The following is a 13,000-nucleotide window of genomic DNA, read 5'->3' as shown; positions in this document are numbered from 1 at the left end:
GGACAGACTGTAAATTCCATCTGGTTAGGTATATTTTGGGCATCATGGGAGTGATGAACAGACTCAGCTGTGAGTGACTTGGGACGGAAAATCCCCCAGCTCTTCTTCATCCATCTCCTCTTGCCATGAAACTTGACTTTGGAACCTGAGAGCAGGCAGGACCTGCAGGACCTACAAAAGTAGCAGCCCTGTCCCTACATCTGGATCAGAGTTTCAAATCTAGGTTTTACCATGTACCACCTTGAAGCTAAAACTGACAATCTGCTTAATTTCTACTTAAAATTTGAGACTCAAATTGTTCACTGGTAAAACTAAGATAGTAACTACCTCCAAAGTCGTTTTAGGAAATAAGCTAGACATATGTGAAGTGCCCAGCAAAACACCTGGCAATGGTAAAGATCAATACATATCAATCAATACCTTCCCTCTCCAGCCTGCCCTCATCCCCTGCATCCTGAATTCTCTTTAAGCTACTGGAGACCTGGAGTCTACCTAAAAAAAAATTTTGTACTTTAACATAATACCTTGAGTGTAATCATCCCTTTTCATACATGTGTAGTAGGCAGTAGGCATATCTTTTTAAAAAATATTTTTTCCCTTACCATCTGCAGCAGTACAGCGAGAAGCCAGTTCCCACAGGACTAATCCCATGGCGTACATATCTATCCTCAAAAATGCATCCCTTTGGAAGTTTATAGCACCCTCTAATACCTCTGGAGCCATATACCTCCGGGTACCAACCTGAAAAAGATGTTGAAAGCAAACAGTACTTATTCATTAACTTTATGAACTAGTATTTTATGATTCTGTAAAGAAAAACAAAACCAAGCATGGTCTGCTATCAGGTAAGGTAACTAAATTATGACCACCAGACTACAGAGTCCAGCAGAATTTTATTCCGTTTCAGGTAGTAACAGCCAAGACACTGGAAGTGGGAAGTTTCCATCAGTAGGGATTGCTTTAACAGTAACATGCAGCTCTTAAAAAATGTGGGGGTAAACCTGGACTGATAAGGAAAGATTCCCAAACACACTGTACAGCAAGGAACAAAACAGTATATATGCTAAGATCCTTTCTGGGCATACTTAATAAATACATCAGCAGACATGCTGGGTGTTGGCTTAGAATTTTTCCCCCTTCTGGAAGTAATCACAAAAACACTGGTGGTTTTGTTGGAGACAAGGACAAGAAAAACTACTTTTAAGTTGTCCTTCTGATTCCTGTTTGAAATGTGTCTTTAAAAAAAATACTCCTTTTTGAGGGTTTCTCTTTCTCTGTTTAAAAAAAAAAAAAAAAACTAGTATATAACAAAAAGAATTAGCCAAGTAAAGGATGGATAAACTTTTTAAAGTTCTATTTCTATAAAGTCTATAATATTTATTTATTCATGAATTCTGTCTTGGCATTCTTTATTTATATCTGTCCCTAACAATTTGGTATTTCTTAGTAATGTAACTATGGTTACCAAGCTACTATAGCTTGCTTTGGTTGACAGTATTCATATATGAACGCTTAAAAATTTTATAAGATAGCTGGGTGGATCACAATCTAATTGAGTTTTTGTAGATCTAGGGAGTAGCCCAGATAATGGGTTCCAAAAAGCTCTATCCTTAGGTGACTGATCTCTAGACTAGAAGTTAGATGATTATCTGCAAATACACATATAATTGAAGTGTTTAAAAAAAAAAGGAAATAGATCACTAAGACTCCCAAGTTCAGGTTTTTAATTCATTTAATAAGGAGAATGCTTTAGAGAAAGAAAAAAAAATAGCAGCTCTGTTTTGCTACTCTGAGTAACTATTTAATTGTACTAGGAGCAAGCATTTCTGAACACCTCCTAAAGATAAATGTATGCCATCCAAAGTAGTTTTCTTATGAAATGACAACTACCTTCAAGCATAAAATGTCCTCTTTTATGAATTAATAAGATAGAAATCTTATTTTTTCTCCAGCATTCTTTGCAGTATATAAAATGTACAATAAAGTGTATTTTGAAATTTTCTGGTCCATGAAATATAAAGTCAAGGGAACCACTTATGTAATTATTTTTCCTTCTCATGTAAACCAGTTGAGAGGGCAGTAAAAGATATGAATGGGTCCCAAAATTATTTCATAAAAAAAGGAGGGGAGGGTTATGAGATGCCAGAGGATTAAAGTATTTCCCAATTTCAGTTTTATGATAATAACACCATCAGCTCAGACGTTTGTCCCTAGGCCTCCTGCACAATCTCCCATCTCTGTAAAATACTCCACAAGACTGCCTTCGTTCCAAACACATCTGGTGTCAACTTTTCGAGAACTATGACTGCTGACCACTGCTCTAAACTAGATTCTTATATCATTACTCAATACTGCCAAAATTTGTTATGCGATGATTCTTTAATAACTATTCTTGGAGGTCAATATACTAGGAAAAATGAAAGCTAAGAATTTGATTACCAAATTATTTCCATGATTTGAAAGATGAAGAGATAATCATACCAACTTGGTAAGGAAATGTCACCTTTCAGGTTAAACTGGTCTTCTTAACAAAAAGGTGATCTTTTGGAGTGAAAGCACCTTTACTAACCTTACAGTTTCTGAGAATAAATGTATGGATAATGTTACTTTCCTATTTGGCTCTCTTAAAGATTCCTGTTGTTGACAGCTCGTTGTACAAGATCCTGACTAGACAGGCTCATTGCACAGGGCTTTATAAGTGCTTTGAACTCTGGAGAGAATTCAGAGAAAAGCTAAGAAGTAATGAAGCACTAAAGACCAAGAAGCAAGAAACTATCATTATTGTCTGGAAAAAAAAAAAACATAATAGATACACAGTAGCATGAATGGTGACTGATTATTCTGCCATTCCTCTTAGGATGATGAAGTTAACAAATTAAAACTACTGAGTTAATACTAAGAACTCCCTAAGAATTAGATCTATTTAAATGTGCTGGATTCTAACTTGATTTGTTTTAAAAAAAGAATCCCATGACATATGTGTCTAAATTGTTTTATGAATTGATCTAAACCACTGGAGCTCCTAACAGTCTTTCACCACATGAAAATGTCTTCCTCAGCAAATTTAACGTATTAGTTTAAGAGAGTCATTCTGTATTAGATGCTGAAATAATAACCACACAATGATTTTAGAACAATTCAATCCAGATATGCCATTCTAAGAAAATATGGGACAAAATTATTCTTTCTTACAGTTTATAGTTATCATCCTTACCTGTCCATGGGTATCACCAGCAGACTTGCCAGCCTCAAATTTTAATGCCAACCCAAAGTCTGCAATGCAAGCTGTCAGGTTGTTTTTCAACAGCACATTTTTACTTTTGATGTCCCTTGCAAATAAAAAGACAAAGTATTCAAATTAATTTTAAACAAGTTATTTCTTAAAAATTTTCATTGAAAGGGAGAAAGGAATGTATACTATAGAAGTCTGATACACAGAAAAAAGGAGAGGGAGAAAAAGCTTAAGCAAATTCCCCCTATACCATGAAGTACACAAGTAGAGTGACAAACTCATTTTTCATAACATGGACAGTAAGGAACTTTCTCCATGAAGTAGTTTTTTAAAAAGCTGCTACTCTAAAAATACTGTCTAGGTCATTCCTTCCTACCTACCTACCAAACATAAAATTGTTTTTTGAGGTAATAAGAATATTTCAGAGTTTATAGTTGGAGAAACTCCCACTGAAACTGAAATTTAAGAAACCAAACAAAGAATATTCAAACAAAATGAAATGGCCTATTGGTACAGGCCTACATGTTAGAATGGTCCCTTAGCGGTTCTTATATTCATAAGCTTTGTTGTAGAAAAAAGCATCTCTAAGAATATGTAACATCTCTAAGAATGTGTAACAGAAATTTTTCACTGTAAACATAAACAGCTCCAGCTAGATCCTGGTGTTCTGAAGAGTAACCATTTTAAAACCATCAGGTATCTTCTTCTACACACTAGCTTCAAGGATTCATCTTAGAGATTACTATACTCTAGCTAAATACATCTATGCCATGAGCAGTGGTTAAATTTATGTGCCCAGACACAGAACGAACAGTGGAACACAGGAGGCAACAGGTACACACCCACGAATGCTATAAAAACCAATCAGTTTTCACCTCAGAAGATTTTTTGGAACCTTACTCCTAATAATCTTTGGGGATGCCAAAGAATGAATTCCCTATAGGTCTAGGTGAGGTAAGCAAAAACCCAGGAAGAGACCGACTATATGCAGGAAGGTGAGAAAAAAGGGGAGCTCTTTCTGAGGTGGAAGTTATTCAAGATTTGCAAAATCAGAAGCTATGCTAGTGTTGAATTAAAAGAAATGCCTCCCAGGAACCCAAAACACCCAACTGTTGGCCCTCAGCTAAGTATCTGTTAAATGAATCGGTTCATAACTACTTTTAAAGCAAATCTTTTCTGTTTCATTGAAGTATAGTGGACATGCAACATTACATTAGCTCCAAGCTTACCACACAGTTATTCAGGAAATCTATACATTCTGCTGTGCTCACCACAGTGCAGCTACCATGTGTCACCTACAACACCACTGACTATATTCCCTATGTTGTACCTTTTAACACCATGACTTATTCCTTCCATAACTGGACGCTTCTTGCCCAGTCCCCTTCACCCATTTTGCCCATACCCCCCATCTCCCCTCCCCTCTGGCAACCGTCAGTTTGTTCTCTGTATTTTTGGGTCTTTTTCCAAAGCAACTATCTTTAAATTGAATACAAGAAGACAAACTAATCCCATGTTTAAAGGAACTAACATTTTCCCTCTTGAAGGTATGACAGTCGTTGGGTCCAACTACTATTGCTTCACTGATGAAGGCAATTGACTAAAACCAGTTATCCAAATGATGCCTCCTTCTACCTCAGCTCAGGTAATGATCACATAGTCATTACAAACATAAGAAAAAAAGGTAGCTCAAAGTCTCTCCATAATTATATCTAATAATTATCCTTGAAATAAATGTTTTGAGGCAAAACAAATTTCTTCCTTTGTGATAGATAAAATACATTTTCAATGTTATCCATGCTTTCAGAAATGAGACAAAACTTAAGGCAATAATTAAATTTTGCTAATGATATTAATATATACATTATCCAAAATACTTCCTAGCCAATCTCAAAGCCAATGTGAAAAAGAAATGAAAATCAACTGCCTCCTATAGCATGGTTGGAGAATTAGGGGGAAAATAAATTTTCCACAGGATTATTAAAAATTTAAATAATAAATATTGACTTATTTGGGAAAACAGTGTAAGTTTTAGCTCTACCTGTGAGATATGGCAGGTTTGTGGCCATCTTTTAGGCCAGGTATATCCTCATGTAAGTATGCCAATCCTCTTGCCATGGTTTCTGCAATATGACACAATTCGTTCCAAGAGACCACATTAGCCTTTAGAAAGTCTGACAGTGAACCCTAAAGAAAAGGGCGGGGGGGAAAAACAACTTATGCTCTTGATAAAAGTCATATGACATGGAGACTTTAAAGAAATGATAGGAGGCAACATATCTTTACTTTTAGTGAATATTAACATCTAAAAATCCATTTTTCTGGAATGGTTCAAGTTTCCTCTTAGTAAACATTTGAGTAGGAAGGAATACCCCTATCTTTAAAGTTTTGCTACAAGACACAGTCGACTTCCTCCTATTTAGAAGGCAGGAGTTAAAAAAAAAAAAAAAAAAAGCCTATTTGAAAATTTAAGTTCGAGAAATATTTAAAAAGTTAAAATATACAGACTACAGAGATGTTACACCATAGGACTGGGAAACCCAAAATTAAGACCAATAAACTATGTCAGAATCTTCCTCTAAAGATTATTGCCATCCTTTTGGTCAAGAATTTAGGGAAGTATAAGAGCCACTTATATCTGACAGTGACGAAACTGACTGCCAAGGAGAACACAATTTCCTATTTCATTAAAATGTACTTTCACACTAAATCTGAAAGTAGAAAAATTGAGGAAAAATAGCAGGTATGTTTTAGTGATAACTACTCTACAAATCAGTGACAGAACAAAGATCATCAGATAAATCTCCTGCCTCTATTTTTCTCACAGGCTACACTGATTAAAGATTTTTAAGAAACAAAATTCAAGCTAAAAAATGGTCCGTGTAATAAAAATGGATCATGTATGGTAAATGAAAATTACTAAGCACTAGCTACACTGAAATAATTGTTTGTGAGAGAGGTATAAAACTGCAGCATGAGAAATAAGGGACAGAAGACTGGTATTATATAAGTAGAGGGTTAGGTGAAAAAGTTGCCATCTTTGCTCTTACATTATTTTTTTAAAAAATTTGTAAATATTAACTGTCTATAATAACATACTGTTCCCAGAAAAATAAATCTGAGCAATTTGTGGCCAACATTAAGTAGGTAAGCCAACCCTGATCCGGAGTTAAAACGAAAAGTAGTTTTTACCTTTTCATGAAATGCTGTGATTAGCCAAAGGTCCACATCAACACTGGTGCCTCGTTTTTCTGCACCAATGAACTGTAATATGTTCTCATGTTTCATTCCAGGTAAACTATAAACTTCATATTCATTTTGCCATGACTGTTTGTCCTAGAGTTAAAAAGAAGGAATGGTAAGAATGCAAAGAACACAGGCAAATAAACCATATCTAAGAGATAACTGAAGTAGATTCTAAGGCAAAATTTAAAAATAAAGCTGTGTTAAAAGCCTCTTTGATTTCATCTTATTTTTTCATAAAAGAAATCTGACAATAAGGTAACAACTCCATCACAAATGCCTTCCCTGCCCCATTCGCTCAAACATTCTTTTTTGTGTTTCTTGCTTGTAAATATAGGACTTAGCAGAAATGCCATACTTCTGTATCTAATGATGGTAATACATTCTGCTTATAATTTAGTACTGTAGTGTAATTTTATCATGGTATGAAGTTACTTGTGTTTATTCAGAATAATCTCTGTAAGATATGAATTTCAGGTAGAACGACTTCATCTCAACAGAGGACAATGTTTTTGTTCAAAGACTAACATTATATCAAACATTCTTAACAAAATGTTGAGAATACCCCGCAAAGTCAATAGGAGAGCAATAGGGTATAAATAGGCAATACAATAATTTTAAATGCTATACGCTCATTTGTGCCTGCAAGTGATCCATGCTTACTACATGTCTACTTATAAAGGATTAGTTTCTCTTCACAATGGAAGAATAATAAAAGTTTGAGGCACCATAGCATAATGTTTAGGAACCCTCTGGATCCAAACTATGTTAAGAACCTTTGCCAAGTTACATCATCATTCAGTTACCTCATTAACAAAATGGAGACTATAATGTCTGCCCACAGAGTTGTTGTATTATAGGTATACTGTATGTTTTATTCTATGTATGAATACTGTATCGATACGTATTACAGAGTACACGTATGTGAAGCACCTCTACCTGACACAACAGAAGCACTCAATAAAACATTAGCTACTGTTATTCTTGCTGTTGTTACCTTTATGTTAATATCCAAAGGCCTTTCTCTAATTTTTTTTTTTAAGTTTATTTATTTTGAGAGAGCAGAGGAGAGGCAAAGACAGAGGGAGACAGAGGATCCCAAGCAGGCTCCACACTGTCAGTGCAGAGCCCAATGTGGGACAAGAACCCACGAACCAACCATGAGATCATGACCTGAACCAAAATCAAGAGTCGGATGCTCAACCGACTGAGCCACCCAGGCATCCCAGCCTTTCTCTCATTTTTAAGCTTCTTCCAACAATGAAGGAAGAACCCTGAATTTGTGAATATTAGCAGTACAGACTCAACTCTTCCTCTGAGAACTATAGTTTTAAAATATCTGCATTGCTACCAAAAAAAAAAAAAAAAAGGTAAAAAACTTCTTCACCGACTCTAACAGGCTTTAGAGGAGGCAAGAAAGATAAAAGATAGGTATATTAATTTGACTGTATAACTTTGGAATAAGGAAGATCTGTGAAGATACAGTGGTGGAGCCTGCATCACCAAACCCAACCAGGATTGCAATACCACACATGGCATTAGCTAGAGGGGCATATAAGCAAGAGACAAGGAAGAAGAAATCATCATAGATCGATACCACCAATGGAATAAAACGAAACATAAGAACAGCTCAGAGGTGCATTAGACCAGGGTTTTATGAGGTAAGCGCCCTTTAAAAGAAAAATAAGTCGGGGTGCCTGCGTGGCTCAGTCAGCTGAGCGTCCAACTTTAACTCGGGTCATGATCTCACAATTCATGAGTTTGAGCCCCGCATCTGGCTCACTGCTGTCAGTGCAGAGCCCGCTTCAGATCCTCCGTCCCCTTCTATTTCTGCCCCTCCCCTGGGTTCTTTCTCTCTCTCTCTTAAAAAAAAAAAAAAAAAAAAAAAAAAAGATTAATAAATACTTTAAAAATTAAAAAAAGGGAAAGAAAAACAAGTCCACAGTAAAACAATTACTGGGCATCCTGATTCACTGCCTCTGATAATTCACCAAACAAAATGAATCAGTCTGGGTAATAATACCTCTAAATAACTCTAAAACAAGCATGCTATTCTATCATTCTTCTGTTTGTTTTCTGATAATGTCAATGGGACATTAAAAGTTATCCAATGAAATTATATTATTGGAATCCTCATCTTCATTTTGCACTTCTGTAGAATTTTTATTGGCAAAAGATCTCCTGTGTGTTCATTTATTGTATTTCCACCACTCCAAAGACTACTGTACAATTCCATGCCTCAGATGAGAAGGCGGACAAAAGGGGTAACCATTTTCCTCAGTATCACAAAGAACCACCTTGAAATACATGGTTTGTATTTTCAGACAATTTCTGAATTATACTAATCGAGCCAGGTGTATCTTTCAAAAAATATGTGCAGATCAGAAAAATACAATAACATACCTGTATTGGAAATATTTTCACAGCTACATATTCATTGAGCAACTGGGCTTTCCAAACACAACCAAATCTTCCCCTTGCTTTCACTTCTAATAACTGTAGTGGCTTCAAACCTAGTAACGGAGAAGGTGGGGGTGGTCCTGGGTCCTAAGATAAACAATAATGATAATATTAAAAAGCAGCACACAATACATATCAATTCTAAATATGAGAAAAAAGGGAATATACTGAGGAATCAATTGACAGAAATGGTAAACACATACAAATGACATTAACTTCAGTCTTGCCAAAACTGATTTCTCAAGCATTACTAATTATTTATAGTGTTCATAAGGCAAGCCACTTGAATCAAGAGTTTTCATAATAACATTCAGTGAATAACATTCACTACTGCTATCTAAGTACAGCAGGAGAAATCTCAAATCATTTTTAGTCTCACTAATTTTCTGGACTAAGATTTTCTGTGACTTTTAGGATATTACTTAACAGTATTTCAATGGTTTCATCTAGTTGATACTTCATTAGAAGAGGAGGATTTTAAAAGTGCCAGCAACAGCAAGTTATGACTATGTCTCAAAGAAAAATACTCCTCAAAATCCACTACTTTACCCAGTGACTGTTTATCTTTAATCTCAGAAATGCCCATAGTCCTTCTCAAACACACTGCAAATAAGTGTATCAAAGCACATAAGAGAAATATTTTGAACAGCCAAACCATTACGTTCATTCTGATTTTTCAACCTATTAGCAATTCATCCCTTTGCTTATAATTACCAAATTGACCTGAAATAAAAATTATTAGTGTTCTGAGTCTGACTGGCAAAGAAAGTACAAATTATAATCCAGAAAATGAGTGGTCACTGTAGTAGATGTACAAGGTAAGTAAAACAAAAGAGAAGAGTACTGCTACAGGTAATTTAAAAAATGGAGGAAATACAGTATGTGAACAGGAGCACAACATTTATGAAACACAAGGGAATCCTCCCTATACGAACTCCTCACTAGAAGCCTCGTATCAGTTCAATATCTACAACTAAAACAAGATGTAGGAAGCCTTCAGAAAAGCTTCCAGAGCAAAGTAATAAAAATGTTTGAAAGGCTGCATAATGAGTATTGTAAGGAGGAACTAAAATTTCTGTGGCAACAGCAACAGACATTGTGACCCTGGATGGCATCTAAGTCGCTTGGAAAGAGTGTGCCATACCCTTATCCATGCAGCTCTCTTTCCCTTTCCTCTCAAGACAAAAATCTCTTCTAATGCCCTAAGACTGTCAGTGCTCCCTTTAGGTATTATTCAGCCTATTGGTGGCACTCAAGAATTTTAAAAGTTGACATCTACATTAGAAAGACCCTCAAAAAATAGAAACATTGCAAGGTATAAAAGAGGAAAAATGTGCAATTTCACTGTGGGCAATCTTTATAACATGGCTTGAGAATTCCTATTTTAAAATAGGAGGATAAACTAGAATACTTCCTGTAACTAATTTCAACCTCAAATGTTTATTTTTAAAATGTCTACAAAAGCTGCTTTTCCTTCACACATTGAAAAGATGAAAGGTTATACAGTAGAGCTAAAGAGTGCTGCGGTTTCACAGAGTGAGGAGTCTAGGAAGTCAGATACAAATCTTAGAGAAGTATGGCCCCCAAAGTTACGATTCTCAGTGGGAGAGGACAGAAGAATCTATGGAGAGGTTTTATCAAAACTAAACCTACCCTACCTCATTCCTTGACTGGTCACTTATAACTGTAATAAGAGATTCTACTGAAAAAGAGTATGTTATTTACGTGGATGTGGAGACAGGAGAAAAAAAAGGTTGAAAACTACTCTTGCGGAGGCAAGAGAAACCACTCATGTTCAAAGTCCAAGAATTATTAGAATACTGCATAAACTAATTAACGTTAACAGAAAAATTTATGTTTGAAAAACTTTATAAGCATTTTTTTTAATGTTTATTTATTCTTGAGATAGAGGAAGACAGAGCATGAGCAGGGGAGGGGCAGAGTGAGAAAGGGACACAGAATCCAAAGCAAGCTCCAGGCTCTGAGCTGTCGGCACAGAGCCTGATGCAGGGCTTGAACTCAGGAGCTGTGAGATCATCACCTGAGCTGAAGTCGGACGCTTAACCGACTGAGCCAACCAGGTGCCCCTGAAAAACTTTAAAATTACTATAAAGTTAAAATCAATGATTTCCCCCCTTCTTTAGAAATAAGTCAGAAACGTCAAGTTGTCAAAGCAGGGATAACAAAAACTAAAGTATGCAGATAAGAGCTGAAAGGTGAAGAGGCAAAATAACGAGGTAAAGAATAGAATCGCTCTTTACTTAAACATTAAGATTTTGAATAACTTTAATATAAATTGATAATGTCTCTTGATAACATTCTATATTACCAATTCTGTTCTAAAGAATACCAACCACACAGCTAGGATTTAGTCTATAAAACAGTATTGAGATGACTTAATCCACATCTCAAATTAAGAATATGTCAGCAGTTCAAAATAATACTAACCTTAATTTTAGGAAACATGCAAGAACTCTCAATGTCTATACTTAGGGGGAAAAGATCACTGAATATTTTCTAAGTGCAAAGATAAACTTCAAGGTTCCCATAAGTTTCCAAGGTTTTGTTTGGCAAGTTCTAAGCTACCATTATTTCAGTAAAGTATCTTAGGTCACTCTCCCAATGACATTACCATTCTATTCAGTATTATATCATAACAACCTGAAAACAGACTGTTGTCAAAATTACTTATAAATAAAAAGCTTAAATTTAAGAACACTGGCAAATTTTTAAAGGGTGAGGAAAAGGTCTACAAAAACACATTCGTATAAAATCTCAAAACTTTTAGAAATGATACATGTGTTTTTAAATAATACTCTATAATACTTAAAAGTTGAGACTCAAAATGAGCTAATGAAGTACAGCTAACTGACTAAAATATATAGTGCCAAATCAATATGCCTTTTTGTTTTAATGAAAAATTACTAGAATATTCTATGTCATACTTTTCAACTCTTCATTAAATTTATAAGACGCTTTAACTGTATCTCTAATATTTGGCTTTTATTTATCCTATCATCTAAGAATATCAGAAATTATTTTCAGTTTATGAGCATCATTATACTAATTTACCCACCAAAAGTCAATGCAGTTCACGCTTGAACAACATGGGTTTGAACTTCAGCAGTCCACTTATTATGTTTCTTTTTCCTTCCAATAAATATAATGCAATGTATTTTCTCTTCCTTATGATTTTCTTAACATTTTTTTGTCTCTAGCTTACTTTATTGTAAGAATAAAGTAAGTATGTATATCAAACATACAACATACAAAATATATGTTAATCAATGGTTTGTGTTACCAGTCACAAAATTTAGTACTTTGATGGGGATAAAAAGTTACATGCAGATTTGACCGTGTAGGGCGTCAGCACTCCCTTCACCCCGCATTGTTCAAGAGTCAACTGTACTTGATTCTAGGAATAAAGATTTATACCTTTAAAATATATCAACAACCCAAAGAGACAAATTCAGATTTAAACTTCATAATGACATCAACATTCTGATGTTATCCATAAAACATGTCTTCGCCCTGCTACACAGAAAACCACCTTTTAGGGAGCAATGGTAAGGTGTGCAGAATTCCTGAAAACTTGCCCTAAGTCTCTAGTTCTCTTGCAATAAATACCCATGCTACTTTGCACAGTTAAGAAGACATGTATTAGAACATAGCTCTGATTACATCTCTTCTTTACCCATTTGTATATGAAAATTATACAATTCTGGCATCAGAAGACCTCATGTTGAGAAACAACAAATGGCAGTAGCTGAAAAAAAGTGCACGTACCCAAACACCAGTACCCTCTAGAATTACTAAAATCAAGACTGGAATAAATTAGTACAAGTGAAGAGCTGCAAAGTAGTCTGTGATCATTTTCTTTATTCTGAGTTCTCAAGGGTGAGAAGGGTGAATTCTAATCTAAAATAAAGCCTTAATCTCTAGACAGCAAAAGATGAACTGGCTAGCCCATTTGCTACAGAGGCTAAAGATGCAAGAAACTATCTGAAAATATAGAATTCATGATAAAAGATAATGGGTTTAACCAGAAAGTCAGCTCCTGTTAAA

At 35.2% G+C, this 13,000-nt stretch overlaps 1 protein-coding gene across 2 annotated transcripts in view; it reads right to left on the bottom strand.

The window, feature by feature from the left end:
- Positions 1-13,000, bottom strand: part of ACVR2A (activin A receptor type 2A) — an 82,118-nt gene that overhangs the window by 4,644 nt on the left and 64,474 nt on the right. For both annotated transcript variants that reach the window (XM_045479736.1, XM_045479735.1), the window contains 5 exons: positions 8,879-9,022; positions 6,425-6,568; positions 5,274-5,419; positions 3,215-3,329; positions 603-741 (listed from right to left, as the gene is read on the bottom strand). In XM_045479736.1, coding sequence (XP_045335692.1) covers positions 603-741; positions 3,215-3,329; positions 5,274-5,419; positions 6,425-6,568; positions 8,879-9,022 — 688 coding nt within the window. The remainder of the gene's footprint in view (positions 1-602; positions 742-3,214; positions 3,330-5,273; positions 5,420-6,424; positions 6,569-8,878; positions 9,023-13,000) is intronic.

The sequence above is a fragment of the Leopardus geoffroyi genome, chromosome C1, assembly GCF_018350155.1.
Source record: "Leopardus geoffroyi isolate Oge1 chromosome C1, O.geoffroyi_Oge1_pat1.0, whole genome shotgun sequence".
Classification (NCBI taxonomy): domain Eukaryota; kingdom Metazoa; phylum Chordata; class Mammalia; order Carnivora; family Felidae; genus Leopardus; species Leopardus geoffroyi.
This window is presented reverse-complemented; position numbering and strand designations above follow the sequence as displayed.